We start from the raw sequence: 21,278 nt of genomic DNA, 5'->3' as shown, positions 1-21,278 counted from the left end.
TTTTTAAAAAAATTTTATTCTAGAAAAAATATAAAACTTAAAATTTACCCTTTTAATCACATTCAAATATATAATTCAGTGCTGTTAATTATGTTCACAATGTTGTGCTGCCATCACCACCATCCATTATCAGAAATTTTCCGTGTTCTCAAATAGAAACTGTACATTTTAAGCCTTAACTCTCTAATTCCTAATCCTACCCTGTCCCCTGGTAACCTATATTCTAGATTCTGACTTTATGAGTTTCATTATTCTAATTATTTCATATCAATGAGATCATAAACACTTCTCCTTTTGCTTCTGGCTTATTTCATTCAGCCTGATGTCTTCGAGGTTCATCTGTATATCCTTTTTAGTTCTGAATAATATTCCTTTGTGCATGTATGGCACATTTGTTTATCCATTCATCTGGGTTGCTTCTATCTTGGGGGAATTTTGAGTAATGCTTCTGTGAACATCAGTGTGCAAATATCTGTTTGAGTCCCTACTTTCGATTCTTTTGAGTGTATATCTTTAAGTGGGAATGCTGGGTCATCTGTAATTCTGTACTTAACTTTCCTGAAGAATTGTCAAACTGTCTTCCACAGTGGCTATACCATTTAACATTCCCACCAGCAATGAATGAGTGTCCCTATTTCTCCACATCCTCTCCAACACTTGTAATTTTCTGTTTTTAAAATAGTAGCCACGTTAGTGGATATGAAATGGTATCTCATTGTGGTTTTGGTTTGCATTTCCCTAGTGGCTAATGATGTTGAGCATCTATTCATGTGCTTTTTGGCCATTTATATATCTTCTTTGAGGAAATATCTAGTCAAGTCTTTTGCCTGTTTTTAAATTGGGTTGTCTTTTTTGTTGTTGAGTTGAAGGATTTCTTGAGATATTCTGGATATTAAACCCTTATTAGATATGTGGTTTCCAAATATTTTCTCCCATTGTGTAGGTTATCATTTTATTTTCATGATAAAGTGCTTTGATGCACAAAAGTTTTTAATTCTGCTGAGGTCCCATTTATCTGTATTTTTGTTACTTGTGCTTTGAGTGTAAAGTCTAAGAAACCATTGCCTAACACCAGGTCCTGAAGATGTTGCCCTGCATTTTCTTCTAGGAGTTTTATAGTTTTGGTTTTTAGATTTAGGTGTTTGATCCATTTGAAGTTGATTTGGAACCAGATGTGGTAGTTGCACAACTTTGTGAATGTGCTAAATGCCACAGAAATGTTCATTTAAAAAAAAAAAGAATGCTTGCTTACTGTAGATAATTATATTAATTATGTGTTTTAGTAAATATATGTTTTAAAATATATTCAAACTAAAGAAACTTAAAGCCAAAGAAAGATATTTAACTTTTGCTCTTCTTGTATTTTAAATGGCTTTCTCTTCAGGGCTATTATTAAGAAGGCTTCGGATCTGGAATACAGAATACAGCGAAGAGCCCTCTTTAAAGAAGACTTTATCAATTATGTTCAAGTAAGTGAATAATTTCATTACTATTTATCCCCTCACGTTTTAAATCATTATAGAATGATGAGCTTGACCACAATTTTCTACAAAATTCTACAACCAATTATTTAACAGGTAATTTTTGAACAAGTAAGAAGTAGAGGTGATTGTTGGGAGAAGCATTGCTCCCTTAAGGCTTAAGTCCTTGCTAAACTGAGCTCCCTTGTTTTTTTTCCTGAGAGGTTAGTTGACGAGAGACTGCCAGAGACACAGTGTATCAGGATTTTAGCAAGAGATTTGATAGACTGCCTCTTGTGCAGTAAGATAGAGGAGCATGAGTTCACTTACAGTCAATGATTTTAAAATTAATAATTTTGTGTTAGTAGGTCAACCTGGATAAAGGTATGTTGCAGAGTTCTTCCATTCTGTAAACGAATGGATGATTTTGAGTGAAGGGAAACATACATGTCAGCAATTTTCATATAGGGGAAGAATAATAAGTTGGATGACAGAATCAGGATTCAGAAAAAAACCAGTAACAAGAAGAAATATTATAAAACTGAAGATTCTCAGCTTAGAATAATAAAAATCAAGTGAACAAATGATACATGAGACCTGGCTGAGAATCGGTGTTTTTGGAAGAAGTTCTAGAGCTAATAGTTGGATTGCAAACTCAAAATGAGCTAAGAGCATGTTGTCATTTGGCTACATTAACTAAATTATAGTATTGAGTAAGTGAGCTAAGCAGAGGACATTGGAAACAGCACTCAGAAAATACTGGCTTTAAAAAAGTGTTTTGTATTTATAAGACCATGTCTAGAGCTTTGTGTTAAGCCCAAGGTTACATTTTAAGAAGGGCTTTGAGAGATTGGAAGGCAGCCAAGATGGAAACCTTGTTTGGGGAGGAATCACTGAAGAAAGTAGGGATATTTAACCTTAAGAAGTGGCATATACTTTCACTCTTCATATATTTGAAGAGCTACTTGTGGATTAGATTGATTTATATAGTTTTAGAGAGCAGAACTGAAATAAGTAAGTAGATTTAAAAAAGTATAGATACACACACTTACATACACACACACAGTTAATATTTATCTTCCTACCCACGCATAACCATGTAAACCTGCTCTAGACAGAAGTGTCTTTTGAAATCAGTGGGCTTCTGAGGGATACTGATTATCCAGATTGAAAAAATAAAATTAGATCCCTTCCTCATGTAATATACAAAAATGAATTCCCAGTAAATCAAAGGGCTCTGTGTTGGGGAAATAACTTTAAATCTTCTAGACAAAAATATGAAAGAATGACTTCAGGTAGAGAAAGGTTTCCTGAAATAAATGAGACTCTTAAGCACAAACCGTGAAAGAAAAGCTTGATTTATTTGATTATGTTAAAAGTAAAAATTTCTGTGCAAAAAAATGACACCATAAATAACATAAAAACACAAACTACAAAGTGGGAGAAGATATTTGCAACAAATATAATTGGAATCTGGAATATATAAAGAACTGTGAATCAAGAAAATGCCAAGCAATCAGAAACAAAAATGGGCAAATTAAACATGCACTGTACAAAAAGGGAACATGAATTGCAGTCATGCTTGTGAAAAGATAGTGTCCTTAGTAATAGGATAAATTAAAGATTAAAACCAAAGTGCAGTAGCATTTTATAGCTATGGTATTGAGAAGTGTTTTCAAGATTGATATTATATGGAGATTTTAGAGCTGTGGAAACTCATGACTGCTGGTAGATAATTTAACAACCACTTTGGATAGCAGTTTGTAATATCACATAAAGTTGAAAATGTGTATACCATATGACCCAACAATTTTGTTCATACATTCATACAGTAAATATTGAGCATCCACTATGTACATGTCACTGACCTAGGTGATGGGTACAGTAATAAATAAGCAGACAAAAATCATTGCCTTGTGGAGTTAAATGTTAGAAGTGGAAGTGGTATATACCCTACAGAAGTTACGACATTTTTCAAAAGAAGATATGTACAAGAATATTAATTGCGGAATTTTGCAGTAGAGAAAAACTGGAAACAAATACGCATCAGCAGGAGAAAGAATAAGTAAATTGCACATTCATACAATGGATTACTATACAACAATTAAAAAGAAGAAATTCAGATGCCATGTGTCAGCAGGGATATGCATAAAATTAATGTAGAGTGATAATATGGAATGATGTGTACAGTATGATACCATTTATATGAACTTCAAAAACATTAAAGATAACATTATAATAAAGTATAAGGTCATACTTGAAAATGATAAACACCAAAGTAAAAATAGTCCTTACCTCTGTAGTGGGATGGAGTCAGAAATAGGTACATAAAGGGCTTCACCTTTATTTGAAATGTTTTATTTCTGTAAAAGATTTGAAGCAAATATAGTAAAATGTAGGCTTTCAAGTAGTTGTGTGGTAGGTGCATGGGTGTTCAGTGTGCTTGAAATATTCTATTAAGGTTTAAAAATGAAGCATACAGTCTTGTGAGATCCCGAGCTTTTTGTCTCTAGTCTTCAAGTAGAGGCTAAAAGAGGAATTTAATAGCTATGGTTTTTTGATGGCCTTAAGGGTTATAAGTGGCAGGAGGTGAGGGGAGGGATAGCCAACCAGGCTTGTCACTTCTGTTTCAGCTAGAGCAACTCTATCTGCTTTGTTGATTTATCAGCTAAGATTTTGTTTGAAGAATGCTGTTTTTTTTTTTTTTTAACTGAAGGTTTGAACACACTGTTGTAGACCAGACTGTTGTTTGGAAAGTTAGATTAATATTATATATCTTGTAAGTCTTATGATTTTCAGTATCATACTTCTTTACATCTGAGGTGATTATAAGCTTGCTAATTATTGTATGTATTTGTGAATTTTCAGTGAATGCTAAACAGTTACTGTATATTACACATTATGCTTTTCAATAGCAAAGTACTGTTTATTTTATGTTCTTGATTTGCAGTTTGGAATTTAAATATTTAAAAGGTTATAATTTTTCTTGTTTTTCTTTATTTGTATGTTTTTCTTCCATAGTATGAAATTAATCTTTTGGAGCTGATCCAGAGAAGAAGAACAGTAAGTAGTAGTTGGGAAAAAAATAACAGATAAGCAGCATTGCTCTATATTTAGAACTTGGGTTTGGGAGACAGTTGGTGTTCTAGTTTGCCAATGCTGCCAGGATGCAAAACACCAGAAATGGATTGGCTTTTATGAAGGGGGTTTATTTGGTTACAAAGTTACAGTCTTAAGGCCATAAAGTGTCCAAGGTAACACATCAACAATTGGGTGCCTTCACTGGAAGATGGCCAATGGCATCCAGAAAACCTCTTTTAGCTGGGAAGGCATGTGGTTGGTGTCTGCTCTAAGTTCTGGTTTCAAAATGGCTTTCTCCAAGGACATTCCTCTCTAGGCCACAGCTTGTTTTCAGAATATCACTCTCAGTTGCTCTTGGGGCATTTGTCCTCTCTTAGCTTCTTCGGAGCAAGATTCTGCTTTCAGTGGCCATCTTCAAATTCTCTATCCTCTGCAGCTACTGTGCATTCTTCAAAGTGTCCCTCTTGGCTGTAGCAAGCTCGCTCCTTCTGTCTGAGTTTATATAGTGCTCCAGTAAACTAAACAAGGCCCATGCTGAATGGGCGGGGCCACACCTTCATGGAAATTATCCAATTAAATATCTCACCCACTGTTGAGTGATCACATCTCCACGGAAACATCCAATCAAAAGTCTCCAACCCAATCAACACCAATACTTTTCCTGCCCACACAAGACTGCTTCAAAGATAATGGCATTTTGGGGGACATGATACGTTCAGACTGATACATGTGCCTTTGATAAATTGTGTGTTAACATGCCTATAATTTGTTTCATAATTATTTGCTATTTGTAATTACTTGCTTTTTCTATCAGCTTAACAATCAAATAGGAATTTGGATAAATGTGATTAAATTGAGGCTTTGTTGTTTCATGTTCCCTTTTAGCGTATTGGGTATTCATTTAAAAAGGATGAGATTGAGAATTCTATTGTACATCGGGTGCAAGGTGTCTTCCGACGTGCTTCAGCAAAGTGGAAAGTAAGCGATCAGAGCACCTTTAACTGTAACAGATGTGACGATGTGTATTGTACATATTATGATTTGGATATTCAATTGCATTGTTCTCTATTATCTTGGGCATCTCACTATGCATTCTAATGGTGACATCATAGCTTCAAACATTTTTTGAGCCAATTAACAAACCACTAAAGATAATCGATCCCTGTACTTTAGTTATTCTGTGAGGATAGTGCTGAAAACAGTGTAATTTGGTAGATAATTCAGGATCAGAAAATTGTCTGGGAGATACTTGGCTATATCATTAAGTAAAGTACACTAAAGACTAGAGCAGGTTGTCCCTTGAGAAATAAATGGCTAGAATAGGGACAGAATCTCAGTAACTTGATTTCCTTCGAGTTTGGCTCTGAGGCTGGATGTTATGAAAAGTGCTTTGGATTCCTGAAAATGGCAGATTTTCTGAGTTGCTGCCCCTGATTGAGACCACTTAAGAACTGCGTTTAAACAATTGGATAGGTGTTTGTTTTGAGTGTGGTGGGTGGGCATGAGAGGGGATGGATTGAATTATCATGGCTAAGAGATCCAAGAACTCAGAACAGACCTGATAAGCTGAGGGAGGTGGTAAAACTGAATCTTCTGAAATCCGCCTCTGTTTCTAACAAAATCAATTAATGCAAAGGTGTTTTATATGTACAGATCAAATTAAGTCGGCTTACTACATTGCTTTTTTTGCAGGATGATGTTCAACTTTGGCTGTCCTATGTAGTCTTTTGTAAGAAATGGGTGAGTATTGGGAAACTATGTCTTGCTCCCTCTTCCTTGCTTTTGGTTAGTCTGCCTTTTAAGCCTCATACTTATATTTGATTCCTGAAACTCCTTGTTTTCTCCAAAGGTGTAGGGATAATAAATGGGAAAAGAATTCAAGTTCAGAAGGCTGAACTTGAATGTAATGACATTTATATATCTGAATGACTATTTAAGTAAATGATTTCCATGTTAGTTGAAAAAGAAAATGATATGTATTTGTATTTGTTCAATAAAGTTGAGTTATATTTAGAATGTTTATGTTTAGGGGTTTAGGAGAAGGAAACTAAGTGTGTCTATTTGTTGATAAGGCCCTAGGAATAGCGGATCTTGCCCCTTTGGATTTTTTTTTTAGCTGTTTATTCTGGTATTGTCTCTTTATTGCTAAATAACATTCTGCTATTTCTTTTCTTTTTTTTTTTAAATTAAATTCAGTTTCATTGAAATACATTCACATACCATACAATCATCCATGGTGTACAATCAGCTTTTCACAGCACCATCACATAGTTATGCACTCATCACCCCAATCCACCCTTGAACACCTTCCCCACACCAGAAAGAATTGGAACAAGAACAAAAAATAAAAGCAAAAAAGAACACCCAAACCACCCCCCCACCCTATTTTTCATTCAGTTTTTGTCCCCATTTTTCTACTCTTCCATATATACACTAGATAATGGGAGTGTGATCCACAGGGTTTTCACAATCACACTGTCACCCCTTGTAATCTAAATTGTTATACAGTCATCTTCAGGAGTCCAGACTACTGGGATGGAGTTTGATAGTTTCAGGTATTTACTTCTAGCTATTCCAATATATTAAAACCTAAGAGGTGTTATCTATATAGTGCATAAGAATGTCTACCAGATTGACCTCTCGACTCCATTTGAAATCTCTCAGCCACTGAAGCTTTATTTCATTTCATTTTGCATCCCCTTTTGGTCAAGAAGATATTCTCAGTCCTGTGATGCCGGGTCCAGATTCATCCCTGGGAGTCATATCCTGCATTGCCAGGGAGATTTGTACCCCTGGGAATCAGGTCCCATGTACGGGGGGTGGGGGGTGGGGGTGGGGGCAGGCAGTGAGTTCACCTGCCAGGGTGGCTGAGAGAGAGAGAGAGAGAGATAGAGAGAGAGAGAGGGCCATACCTGAGCAACAAAGACGTACTCGGGGAGACTCTTAGGCACAATTATATGCAAGTTTAGCCTCTCCTTTGCAGTACCGAGCTTCATAAGCCCATTGGATTTTTTTTTTTAATTAAATTCAGTTTTATTGAAATATGTTCACATACCATACAATCATCCATGGTGTACAATCAGCTGTTCACAGTATGATCATGTAGTTATGCATTCATCACCACAATCTATTTCTGAACATTTTCCTTGCATCAGGAAGAATCAGAATAAGAATAAAAAATAAAAGTAAAAAAGAACTCCCAAACCATCCCCCCCATCCCACCCTATTTTTCATTTAGTTTTTGTCCCCATTTTTCTACTTATCCATCCATTCACTAGATAAAGGTAGTGTGATCCACAAGGTTTTCACATCACACTGTCACCCCTTGTAATCTACATTGTTATATAGTCGTCTTCAGGAGTCCAGATTACTGGGTTGGAGTTTGGTAGTTTCAGGTATTTACTTGTAGCTATTCCAATACATTAAAACCTAAGAGGTGTTATCTATATAGTGCATAAGAATGTCCACCAGAGTGACCTCTTGACTCCATTTGAAATCTCTCACCACTGAAACTATTTCGTTTCATTTTGCATCCCCCTTTTGGTTAAGAAGATATTCTCAGTCCCACGATGCCAGGTCCAGATTCATCCCTGGGAGCCATATCCTGCATTGCCAGGGAGATTTATACCTCTGGGAGTCAGGTCCCACATAGGGGGGAGGGCAGTGAGTTCACCTGCCAAGGTGGCTCAGTTAGAGAGAGAGAGGGCTACATCTGAGCAACAAAGAGGTTCTCGGGGAGAGTCTTAGGCACGATCATAAGCAGGTTTAGCCTCTTATTTGTAGTAACGAGCTTCATAAGGGCAAGTCCCTTGATAGAGGGCTCAGCACATCAAACCACCAGTCACAATGTTTGTGACAACATCAGCGTTAGTCCAGGTGAGGAAGTCCAACACCTCTGCACCTTCCCCCAGCTCCTCAGGGGAAGCCCATTGAATTTTACAGTGGGTTGAGGGTATAGGACAGATCAGTTAGAGTAGTAGTGGTGATTTCATTGTGCAGAAAGTAGAAATTTTTCTTCCTCTTTAACAGGCTACCAAAGCTCAACTTAGCAAAGTATTCTCCAGTATGTTGGCCATTCATTCCAACAAGCCAGGTATTGTGAAATCCTTGTCATTTTTATTTTTATTTTATTAACATTTTATTTAGATTATAGCCCTTTTGGAATTTATTTTGCTTTATAAACCTAAGTCTCAGTGGTTTTTGTTCCTGAATAGCTGATTCTTAATTCATTCCTCCCTATTGTGTGCTAGTCACTGTGGCAGGTATTGTAACTGTGGGCAAGAAAGACTACCTTTCTTTTTAGTTTGTGGTTAAAAAAAAAACTCTTTGGTCCTTGAAGGACATTCTATTTGCAGACAGACAAATTCTGAGGGATTTCAAAAACTTAAAGAAGAAAATGTTAATACAGATTTTTAAACAGTTGCTGGCACAGAGTAGATGCTCATGTTTTATAAGGAAAAGACCTCTTTCATGAATAATGCATGAATGGTACATTATTTTATAGTGGAATAGGAAATAATATCCCTATTCTCGGGATATTAGACATTTTACATTACGCAAGACTCACATAGGCTGTATTTGGCAACAGTTTACTCAGAAGGATACAGCAGAACAGCATCATGTGTGCTTCTTCAGCAGAGCCCTCTTAGTTGTTCCAGGAATAGTCTGTGGCCCCCACCGTCATGTGGGAGGGATGAGATCACATGAGTCGGTAGGAAAGCCACTCTAGCTTAGCTTCCAGTAGTCCTAGCAAGGGCCATGCTCAGTTTCAGGAGTCATATGCTAATGCTCAAGAAAGCCCAAAGCACTGGCTCTCCATCCAGTCCAGACGTGGTTACCAACCATGCGTCATTTTTACCATAAGCAGTCTTGCCTAATAACATAGTTGACCTTTATTAAGTTACTAGGGAGACAACTAGATGGTTAATTCAAGGTTGATTTCCCATGTAGAAGGACAAAAGATTTTTGTTTTTGTTTTTAAGCCTTTATTACCAAAAAGTATGATTAAAAATTTACTTTTTAGATTATGAACTATTTCAAATAAAGAGAAAAGAACAAAAATAATAGATTTCATTGATTCTAAGACATCCATATTTTTCCTCTCATTTTAACAACTTAGAAATTTGTACAGGACTTACAATGATGGCGTCCTTAGAATTGATGAAATATAGTAACAGGTACCTATGTACCCATTATGCGGGTTGAACAGATGGTAATATTTACCTGTTTGCTTCAGAATGCTTTAATTTTGGCTAAAGCAACAAAACTTTACAGATAGCTGTTAGAAGCCCCTTCTGTCCATCCTCTTTCTCCTTTGGTAAGATTTTAAAACAATTTCTTTGAGTATTAAAATTGGAACATTAGTCTTTTCTTGTCTGACTGGATTATGTTGATTAAAAGATATTTTTCCTCTGTTCATAGCTTTGTGGATTATGGCAGCCAAATGGGAAATGGAAGATCGCTTGTCTTCAGAAAGCGCTAGACAGTTGTTTCTTCGGGCTCTGCGCTTTCATCCAGAGTGTCCAAAACTTTATCAAGAAGTGAGTATGTGTGCTAACTCCTGACAGAATGAGATTGAAAAAGGCAAATAACATGTTAATATTATTATGAAAATAATTTTGACCTTGGATCCCAACCCTGGAAGAGTGTTGGGGTCCCTTAGATATCCCCGACCACATTTTGAAAACCTTTGATTTTCATGATCTGTTCTAATAGCTGCATTTCTTTTAGTTTTTTTATAATTAACTTTATTTATCAAAAAATAAAAAAATAAAAACACACCCAAAAAACAAACATTTCCAGATAAGATAAAACAAAGGAACAGGAAAAACAAACATTTCTGCATTTCTTTAAAGACTAAAGATCATTTTGTATTTTACACTAAAAAATAATATTTACTTGTTGAAAATCTGAAGAACAAAATCAGAAAAGCATGAGCACAGAAGGAAAAATGTATGACTGAAGACAACAGTATTAACAATACTGTGCACATTTTTTGTGCACATTTTTTACATAGTGTTAATTGTGTTATAGATACAATTTTGTAGCCAACTTTTAAAAACAAATTAGAATAACATTAGAATTGTGGTGGACCATTACTAAATCATTGTAACTATTTTATGACTGCATTGATAGTCTGTTTCTTTTATAAACTATTTGACTTTCCCTGTTGGTCATTTAGATTGTTTCAAATATTTGCTCTGACCTTTGTGCATTAAACTTTTAGGTATTTAGGATTATTTCCTTATGATAGATTCCTGGAAGCAGAATTACTGCTTTAAAGGGTAGAAACCTTTTTAAGGTTTTTGATTCATATCTCCAAATTGCTTACCAAAAGAGCATAAAATATCTTTTTCATCACACCTTTTTAATGTCAGTTTCATAGCAAAATAAAATGGAACACTTCTCCCAAACTCCCCTAGATCTAATATGGGTTAAACAAATGGCATTTTATATATTTCTAATTAAAAAAGAAATATGCTCCAAAAATTGACAGTTCATTATTTCTCTTCTCTAGTACTTTAGGATGGAGCTGATGCATACTGAGAAACTGAGGAAAGAAAAGCAAGAATTTGAAAAAGCCAAGATGGATGTGGTAAGATGCTAATGTACTGTCACTTGTTAATAATATGTCGTGTTTTGAATCTGTTTAGGAGAAAGAAAAAAATCATTGGTATGTATTTTTCTTTCCAATATAATGTTGTCATTTTTTGAAACTTTTAAGATGAGTCCAAAGTTAATTTAATTAAATGGGCCTAGTAATAAAACTGAAGTTAATGTGCTTTATGTATAGACATTTGAACTAATTGAAGTGGCCCTTAGATGCTCTTCTTTTAATACTGTATGAAAATCACTATAGGTAAGTTATATATTAATGGGTTGAAGGAGTTCGAGGAAGGGTGTGAAGTGTGTGGTTCTCTAGATTTCTTTCTTTTCCCTTTCATACTATTTTCTACAATAGAGAATAATTTATAAAAAAGAAGTTTTAGAATGTTGGAGGTGAAAAGAAACTTTGATATCATCTTTTAGAGTGGTTTTCAGCTCAGAACTTTTTTTTCCAAAATAAAGTCTTAAATAGAAGGGTAAACAAGGCACATAACTTTGACCTATTCTGGTCTAAATGAGGAGTAAGGCCTTAAAGGTTGTCATCTTGCCACCACTCCAGGAGCCTTGGAAAAAACAGTTTAAAAATCAATGATCTTGTTCATGCTGCACATTTTATAAGTGAGGAGACTGACCCCAAAGAGAAGTGATTTGCCAGAGGTCATATGGTACATGTAGTCCAGGGCTGTTAATTATCATGCTAGTGCTTTCTACTTAATGGTATATCCCATTAGCAGTTATGTTTAATGTGTTGCTCTTAAGGGGAATCTTGATTATCCTGAAGAAATCCTTCAGGGTGAGTTGGCACGGATCATCTACAAAAACTCTGTGAGCAAAATTAAAGGTAGGTATATCCTTTGATATTTATATGTGGTAGGAAAGTGAAATATTTTCTTTATAATGAGGAAGACTTAATAGTCAATTTTATAATTTTCCATTAGAATGAGTATAAAATTCTGAATGTAGGAATAGCATCCTATTTCTTTTACAAAAGGCTTATTTCCCATTAGGATATAGTGGGACATTTCAGTAGGGTTTTATTGAGTATTTAACTCATGTAGGGAGTTGAAAAGAAGTAGATGATTCAGTCAATGCCCTTATGCCCTTCAGAAGTTTAGTATAAAGAAAGTTAGAAACAGTTATGAATATGCCAAAATATTAATGTCTTTGTTTGCATGTGGGACTGTGGGTGACTTTTTTCTATTTTATTCTAGTTACTAATTTAAAAGATTCAAAATCAAACTCCAGTACATAAAATGCTTATTGAGTCAAGTAATTCTTTAGCATTTTACTGGCAATGAACCTGCTCTCCCCTGCTTGTTAAATTTTAGGTGCAGAATTTCATGTGTCATTGCTTTCAATCGCCCAGCTATTTGACTTTGCCAAAGATCTGCAAAAAGAAATTTATGATGAGTAAGTAATATAGTGGAAAGGTGAACATGTTTATTTCTGATCTTCTGATTGATTTTTAAAAATAGTTTCTTTATAATTGTGATAAAATATACATAACATAAAATCATTTTAACCATTTTAAGTGTATAATTCTTTGACATTAAGTACATTGACAATACTGTGTGACTTTTACCACTATTTTCAGACTGTTTGCAATGTCCCAAACCAAAACTACCAATTCACCTCCACCCCTGGTAACGACTATTCTCTATGAATTTGCTTACTTTAAATATTTCCTATAAGAGAATTTGTACAGTATTTGTCCTTTTGAGCCAGGCTTATTTCACTCAACATGATGTCTTCAAGGTTTTTCATGTTGTTGCTTCTTTTTATGGCTTAATAAAATGGATATACTACATGTTGTTTATCCATACATCTGTTGATGGACACTTGGGTTGCTTCCACCTTTTGGCTATTGTGAATAATGCTGTGGTAAACATTTGTGTACAAATATCTGTTTGAGTCCCTGCTTTCACTTCTTCTGGGTATAAACCTAGGTGTGTAATTGCCAGGTCGTATGGTAACTTGATGTTTAACTTTCTGAGGAACTGCCAAATTGTTTTCCACAGCAGTTGCAATATTTTATATTCCCACCAACAGTGTCTGTGAGTTTCCTATTTCTCCACATCCTTGCCAACATTTGTTATTTTCAGTTTTTTTTTAATAATAGTCATTCTAGTGGGTGTGAAGTGGTATCATAGTTTAATTTGCATTTATCTAATTGCTAATGATGTTGAGCATGCTTTCATGTTCGTATTGGCCATTTGAATATCTTTGGAGAAATGTCTATTCAAATCATTGGCCCATTTTTTAATTGAGTTTGTTGTCTTTATCTTGTTGAGTTGTAGGAGTTCTTTATGTATTCTGGATATTAAACCCTTATCAGATATATGGTTTCCAAATCTTTTCTGCTGTTCCGTAGGTTGTCTTTTTACTTTCTGGATACTGTCCCTTTGATGCACAAAAGTTTTTAATTTTGAAGACGTCCATTTTATATATTTTTGTTGTTGTTGCTTATGCTTTTGGTATAAAGATCTGTTGCCTACTACAAGGTCCTGAACATATTTCCCTATGTTTTCTTGTAAGAGGTTTGTAGTATTAACTCTTATATTTAGGTGTTTGCTCCATTTTGAATTATTTTTGTGTATGGTGAGAGGTAGGGGTCCATCTTCATTCTTTGCATGTGGATTTTCAGTTGTCCCAGCACTATTTATCGAAGAGATTATTCTTTCCCCATTGAATGGATTTGGCACCCTTGTCGAAAATTAACTGGCTATAGATGTGTGGATTTATCTCTGTACTCTCAGTTCCGTTGCATTGGTCTATATGTCTTTCCTTTTGCCAGAACCACACTGTTTTAATTGCTGTAGCTTTATATAAGTTTTGAAATCAGAAAGTGTGATTTCACCACCTTTGTTCTTTTTCAAGATTGTTTTGGCCATTTGGGGGCCCCATGGAATTCCATATGAATTTTTTTAATGCAATTTTATTGAGATATAGTCACATACCATACAATCATCCAAAGTGTACAGTTGTTCACAGTATCGAAATACAGTTGTGCATTCATCACCACAATTTTTGAACATATTCATTACTCCAAAAAAAAAAAGAAGAAGAAAAATATGAGTGAAAAAGAACACCCAGAATATCCCATGGCCCTCATACCCCCTATTAGTCATTTAATTTTTGTTCCCATTATTCTACTTACCTGTCCGTACACTGGATAAAGGGAGTGGGAGCCACAAAGTTTTCACAATCACACAGTCATATCATGTATGCTATATAGTTATACAATAGTCTTCAGGAATCAAGGCTACTGGGTCACAGTTCAACAGTTTCAGGTATTTCCTTCTAGCTGTTCCAATACACTAAAAACTAAAAAGGGATATCTATATAATGCGTAAGAATAACCTCCAGAATGACCTCTTGACTCCATTTGAAATCTCAGCCACTGAAACTTTGTTTTGTTTCATTTCTCTTTCCCCTTTTGGTCAAGAAGGCTTTCTCAATTCCATGATGCCAGGTCCAGGCTTATCCCTGGGAGTCATGTCACGTATGGGGGGAGGGCAGTGAGTTTACCTGCAGTGTTGGCTTAGAGAGGGAGGCCACATCTGAGCAATGAAAGAGGTTCTCTGGGGGTGACTCGTAGGCACAATTATGAGTAGGGTTAGCCTCTTCTTTGCAGTAACAAGCTTCATAAGGGCAAGCCCCAAGTTTGAGGGCTTGGCCTACAACAATGGTGGTCCCCAGTGCTTGCAAGAATATCAGGAATTCCCCAGGTGAAGGAATTTTATATTTCCGATTTTTCCCCAGTCCCTCAAGGGAACTTTGCAAATATATTTTTTATTCTCTGCCCAAATTACTCTTGGGATGTATCAGGGCTTCATGCTATCCTGTATAAACCAACCAGATATCACCCTGTATTCAAGGTTCCATGTAATCATGATGTTTGAATAAACTGACCATACAAATTAAATTATATAATGTGCTACAGAAAATAATAGATTTTTCCAGCAAATAAACATCTCTTCCTTTGGTCTCACATAGAAGTTGAAGTTTTAAAACACAGTCAATATCTGTTCCAGTTTGCTAATGCTGCTGGGATGCAAAATACCAGAAGTGCTTTGGCTTTTATAAAAAGGGGTTTATCTGGTTACAAAGTTACAGTCTTAAGGCCATAAAGTGGCCAAAGTAATGCATAAGCAATCGGGTACCTTCCCTGGAGGATGGGCAATGGCGTCTGCTCTGGAGTTTTGGTTTCAAAATGGCTTTCTCCCAGGACGTTCCTCTCTAGGCTGCAGCTTCTCTTCAAAATGTCACTCTCAGTTGCTTTAGGGGTGTTTGTCCTCTCTTAGCTTCTCCAGAGCAAAAGTCTGCTTTCAAAGGCTGTCTCCAAAATGTCTCTGTAAACTGCAGTTCCTCTCTCAGCTCATGTGCATTCTTCAAAGTGTTCCTCTTGGCTCTGGCAACCGCGCTCCTCCTGTCTGAGCTTAGGTAGTGCCCTGGTAAACTAATCAAGGCCCATGCTGAATGGGCGGGGCCACACCTCCATGGAAATCCAATCAGAGTTATCACCTACAGTTTGGTGGGTCACATCACCATGGAAACACTCAATGAATTACAATCTAATCAACACTAATATGTCTACCCACACAAGATTACATCAAAGATAATGGTGTTTTGGGGGACACAATACATTCAAACTGGCACAATATCCTTTTCCCTTTAGTCTGGTTTACCTTAGTCCTAACCAAGTCCACTGTTCATATCTCTCATTAAAGTCTGATCTCTTTTTCAGCTTTAACGTTTGTTGTATGGGGTAATGCTGACATTCATAGCTGCCAAACTCTGGCTCTGAGTCTCAGGTGTCACACAGATCAGGGACTGAGCAGGTTATACACAAACAGCTCATCATCTCAGAATTTAGAAATAACCGTTACAACTTATGAGTAGATGTGACTGCTGTTAAGAGCTTACGATCTAGGAACCTTTACCATAAGCCTTCCCCTGATAACCTGTGCTCTCAGATTCAATTTTCAGAGTTTGTACATTATAGTTAGTCCATGTTAGCGAGGCATTATAATGTTTATCTTTTCAATTCTGGCTTATTTCGCTCAACATACTGTCCTCAAGGTCCATTCACCTCATTGCATACCTCACAACTTCATTTCTTCTTGCTGCTGCTCAACATTCCATTGAATGTATATACTACAGTTCACCATTCTGTTTATTGGATGATGTACCCTTAGGTCACCTCCTATCCATTGCAAATCGTGAATACTGCCACCATAAACACCAGTGTGCAATGTCCATTCATGTCCTTGCTCTCAGTTCTTCCAAGTATATACCCAATAATGGGGTTGCAGGACCATGTGTCAACCCGATAGTTAGCTTCCTGTGGAATCACCACACTGTCCTCCAGATGGGGTGCACCATTGTACTTTCTTACCAACAGTGAATAGGTACATCCCTGTCTCCACATTTTCTCTGGCACTTGTATCCCTTTGCTTATTTTTTAAACAGTTTTATTCACACACCATACAATCCATTCTACATAAACAAACAGTGATTCCCAGTATAGTCACATAGTTATGCATTCACCTCCACAAACTATGTGAGGGAATTTCCATTTCTTCTTCAAAGAAAGAGGAAAAGGAGAAAAAAAAATGAAGAATGAAAGTATAAAAGATAGAAGAAAAATAAAGTAAAATACAATGAAGAGGTCAGACAACAACTCTACCACCAAGAATCCCATATCATTCCCTTATAATCCCCTCTTATAGACATTTAACTTCGGTATATTGCCTTTGTTACAATTAATGGAAGCATCTTACAATGTTACCAAGGACTATAGACTCTGGTTTGCATTGATTGTATTTTTTTCCCTTGTACCATTCAATTTTCAACAACTTGCAATGTTGACATTCATTTGTTCTCCCTCTTTTAAAAACATTATTATATTTGTACATTTAATCACCATCATTGACCACTCTAGGTTTCACTAAGTTATAAAATTCCAATCCTTATCTTCTATCTTTTCTTCTGGTGTCATACATGCCTCTAGCCTTCCTCTTTCAACCGTATTCACATTCAGGTTCAGAGTACTTACAATATTGTGCTACCATCACACAGTATTATGCTTTCTATTTCTGGATCTATACAGTCAGTCCTGTTTATCCTTCTGTACTCCTTCAGCATCAAATGCCCGATTTCTAACCTCTTTCTTTCTCCTGATAACCTATGTTCTCAACTTTGACTTTCAAATTTCGCTCATCAATGTTAGTTCATATTAGTGAGTCCATAGAGTACCTGTCCTTTTGTTTCTGGCTAATTTCACTCTATGTAATGTCTCCTATCTACCATTTTGACTTTAGGAATTTATACATCATATTTTAATTTAATTTAATTTAATTTAATTTAATTTAATTTAATTTAATTTTATTTTATTTCCCCCCTCTCTTTTTACTCTCACTGATAGTCTTCATTTTTACTCTCTTCTCCAAACCTCCCTCTCCTGTCTTTTCCTGTCTTCCTGTAGTGTTCCCTTTAGTATTTCTTGTAGAGCAGATCTCTTGTTCTGAAACCCTCCCAATGGCTGTTTGAAAATATTTTAAACTCTCCCTTATTTTTTTTATTTTTTTATTTTTTTAACTTTGGATAAGTTGTTTTAATGTTCCTGAGCCTTCATGTGTGAAATGCAGGACAGTAAATATTACAATGAGGTAATAAGGTATAACAGGCTTAACACAGTAAGGGCACAATAAAGGATGGTTATTTTAACATGAATTCAAGTGACATTCCAACCAAGTAACACAAGTAATAATATATTTACCATATAGCTTTAAAAAGTTGTTCAGGTCACTCTGGTGGGCACTCCCACGCACAATCCAGACAACCCCTTCCAGGCTCCAAAGAATCGGGACAGCCGGTGGCGGACACCCGAAACCACCAAACCACAACCCAGAACCCACGAATCCCGAAGACAACTGCACAAAAATGCAGCTTATGAGGGGCGACAATGGGATCGGGAAAGCAACAAGGACCACACCCCCCCGTGTCCAGTCCATGGACGGACGAGCACAAAAATATGGGAAGGAAACAAACAAACAAACAGACAAAGGCACCCAGTGCTCTCCCCCACCCCAACCGCTCCCCTTCACTTTAACCATCATTCTTGCTATTCCTGTGTGCACGCCAATGAAGGTGCCAGGGACCGACCCAGGTGACGAATGCACAACCACGCGACGGCACCGCGAACAACCGAATGCACGACCTGCCCCGCATGACTGCGTGGTACGCGAACACATCCCAACAAAATGAAGATTTAAAAGAAAAAAAAAAAAAAAGTTGTTCAATGTCATCCTCTCATTTACCCAGAAGAGAATTAAAGCCAACCTGTTTAACTGAGTGACAGGACTGTTGAATGTCTGAATTGGAAATCAATTATATACTATTCAGTCCAACCCTCTCATTTAACAAATGGGAAAATGGAGGTCTAGGGAGTTTATAAAAACTTCCTACAGAGATTCAACTTCTTTGGGGCTGAGTCAAGTCTAGGACCAGGTTTTTTTTCACTAAAATGAACATCTCTTTCATTTACGTGGCTCCGTGACCTGCCCTCATTTATTACATATCACTCAGCTTATGGAGATGGCATTTTGTTTCCTTCTTGTCTTTGGGAGGCAGATAGTCTGGGAGACTTTTTGCATTCTTCGATCCTAGTATTTCAGCAGCTAATCCTACATTGACCCTTCAATTAAAACACAAAACATCTCTGTGTGTACATATATAATTTATATATGGGAAAAGCAGCACCCTGTCTCCCAGGGTCACCCCGGCAGCCACACCCTGGTGGTCACTGAGCATGAGCAGGAGATGGACTCTGGTTTGAGAATTCCTAAGTTGCCTTTGACATGTCTACACTAACGGGCTCAGAAGTATGTATGGTTTCAAAGAGGTGTGGGGACACTTAAGGCTACCCTTTAATGAGTCTCACTTTGGGAAAGAGAGTGGGGATGGCCAGCTACTCTTCATGTAATTTTGCAGTAAGAATAAAGAATGAGGCCAGTTCACTCTTCCTTCCAGAATTTTTCCTTCTTAATATTTTACTTTGTTAGAGGGTAATTATGTTAACATATGGGTATGTCCTCATGACAAAAGGGAGATCATATGAAGGAGGAAATCAGACAATAAATAGAAAAAAACGCTTTAGGAATTAAAAGTCAGAACTTGGCAGTGGGGTGGGAGGCAGCTCATTCTTTGCACAGAGCCCTTACACACAATGCAAATGTCCTTGAAAGCAGGAATGGAAAAGAACAGACACTCACGCAGCTGTAGAACAAAGCTGGGGTCTTGGCTTTATAGCTTTTAATGTCCTTAAAAATGGGCTGGGCATCAAGTGTCTTTTCCAGAATAGGCCAAGGAAGATAAGTCCAATTTGGTTTTCAAAGCTGCAGTCAGCTCTGCAGTCAGCAGCTCATGGAGGGAAACGCCGTCATGGGAGTACACCCAGTTTTTTCCAGTCCAATCATAGCGCTTGGGCCCACTGGATGGAGAAGATAACCAGATTTGCTTGTTTGGGGTTTGCTTATTGATCACGTAGGTTCCCAGATCTCCACCCAGTTTAATTGTTAAAACACCACTCCCAAATGAGACATCATAATCCTCAAATGTGTAAGATTTATCTGCAAGGTCTTCAAAAAACTCTGCTAAGGAATCCAGAGTTTCCTCTGCCAGTCTTTCATAGGTGGTCTCATCTAGAGAGCCTGGATCACCCAAAGTTCCCGTTTTCCTCAAATTCATCAAATGGGCACTCTGCTTTTTGGTATTCAGAATCTGGTTGAGGCAGCGGAAGTTCAAGCTCTCCTTCCTGTCATCCTAACACTCCTTGGGCAAAATGATTAATCTTTTGGAACCTTGGTTTCCTCATCTGAAGGCAGGGTATCACAGTACCCTCCTTGTAGACTTTCCTCTCCTCCTTACGAAAAAGATAATCTCGCTTCAGAGAGGTTTAGGTGGTCTTCAGAGGAGGGGTCAGAATGTGGAAGCAAGACCCGGCCATTTCTCAAATGCCTGAGCCCTGGTGCTACAGCTGCTCACCACCGTAGCCCTGACCTTGTCATCTCGCGTCTTGGCCAGGCACCCAGTTCGCGGCAGTCCCGGTGCGCAGGTCCCGGCGGCCGCAGAGCAGGGTGTGTTCCGCCAGCGGCCGGGCCGTAGTACAGGCCTGTACCGGGCCCTGGGGCGCCGCCCGGGGCAGAAAGCCGGCGGCTGCGCGGCGCCCGAGCGTCCACATGCTCTCTCCCTTATTTTTGAAGGACAGTTTTGTCAGATACAGAATTCTTGGTTGGCAGTTTTCCTCTTTCAGTATCTTAAATATATCATGCCACTGCCTTCTAGACTCCATGGTTTCTGCGCTGAAATCTGCACATAGTCTTATCAGGTTTCCTTTTTATGTAATGATGTGCTCTTGCTGCTTTCAGAATTCTTTCTTTGTTTTTGACATTTGATAATCTGATTATTAAATGTCTTGGAGTAAGTCTATTCAGATCTCTTCTGCTTTGGGGTATGCTGCTCTTCTTGGATCTGTAATTTTATGTCCTTCATGAGAAATGGAAAATTTTCAGTGATTATTTTCTCCATTTTCTTTCTGCCCCTTTTCCCTTCTCTTGTCCTTCTGGGATACCCGCGATACATACATTCCTGCTCTTCCAGTCGTCATTCAGTTCCCCGAGACCCTGCTCATATTTTTCCATTCCTTTCCCTATCTGTTTTTTTGTGTAGGATTTCAGATGTCCTGTTCTGAATCCTTTCTTCTGCCTCTTGAAATCTGCTGTTGTATGCTCCATTGTATTTTTCATCTCTTCTATTGTGCTTTTCATTCTCTTAAGTTCTACCAATTGTTTTTTCAAACTTTCAGGTTCTTCCTTATGTTCGCCCAGTGTCTTCTTTATGTCCTTCATCTCTTTTGCTATATCTTCCCTCAATTCATTGATTTGAATTTTGAATTGATTTAGCATATTTGTTTGAATATCTTTAATTAGTTGTTTCAACTCCTGTATCTCATTTGAAGTGTAAGTTTGTTCCTTTGACTGGGCCATATCTTCATTTTTTCTAGTGTGATTCATATATTTTTTGTTGTCTAGGCATCTGGTTTCCTTGATTATCCCAGTCGGATTTTCC

General features: G+C 37.1%; 2 protein-coding genes across 2 annotated transcripts in view; one reads left to right on the top strand and one right to left on the bottom strand.

Annotated features, from left to right (window-relative positions):
* The window catches only part of UTP6 (UTP6 small subunit processome component), a 46,288-nt gene that overhangs the window by 1,153 nt on the left and 23,857 nt on the right, over nt 1-21,278 (top strand). The window contains exons 2-10 of the mRNA XM_037809309.1: nt 1,385-1,469; nt 4,482-4,523; nt 5,427-5,519; nt 6,234-6,281; nt 8,571-8,634; nt 9,963-10,081; nt 11,059-11,136; nt 11,907-11,988; nt 12,476-12,557. Of these exons, the coding sequence (XP_037665237.1) occupies nt 1,385-1,469; nt 4,482-4,523; nt 5,427-5,519; nt 6,234-6,281; nt 8,571-8,634; nt 9,963-10,081; nt 11,059-11,136; nt 11,907-11,988; nt 12,476-12,557 (693 nt within the window). The remainder of the gene's footprint in view (nt 1-1,384; nt 1,470-4,481; nt 4,524-5,426; nt 5,520-6,233; nt 6,282-8,570; nt 8,635-9,962; nt 10,082-11,058; nt 11,137-11,906; nt 11,989-12,475; nt 12,558-21,278) is intronic.
* On the bottom strand, nt 19,431-20,391 carry LOC119513753 (frataxin, mitochondrial-like). Its single transcript, XM_037809189.1, has 2 exons — nt 20,239-20,391; nt 19,431-19,973 (listed from the first exon to the last, which is right to left on the bottom strand). Exons 1-2 carry the CDS (start codon nt 20,389-20,391, stop codon nt 19,491-19,493), a joined length of 636 nt encoding a protein of 211 aa, XP_037665117.1. The 3' UTR covers nt 19,431-19,490.

This window comes from Choloepus didactylus, chromosome 18, assembly GCF_015220235.1.
Source record: "Choloepus didactylus isolate mChoDid1 chromosome 18, mChoDid1.pri, whole genome shotgun sequence".
NCBI classification, from domain to species: Eukaryota; Metazoa; Chordata; class Mammalia; order Pilosa; family Megalonychidae; genus Choloepus; species Choloepus didactylus.
This window is presented reverse-complemented; position numbering and strand designations above follow the sequence as displayed.

Excerpts from the sequence above, each read along its gene's own strand:
- LOC119513753 (XM_037809189.1), bottom strand. The coding sequence starts at position 20,391 with ATGTGGACGCTCGGGCGCCGCGCAGCCGCCGGCTTTCTGCCCCGGGCG. Across the intron at positions 19,974-20,238 it reads CCGGGACTGCCGCGAACTGG|GATGACAGGAAGGAGAGCTT; the intron begins GTGCCTGGCCAA and ends AAGGAGTGTTAG.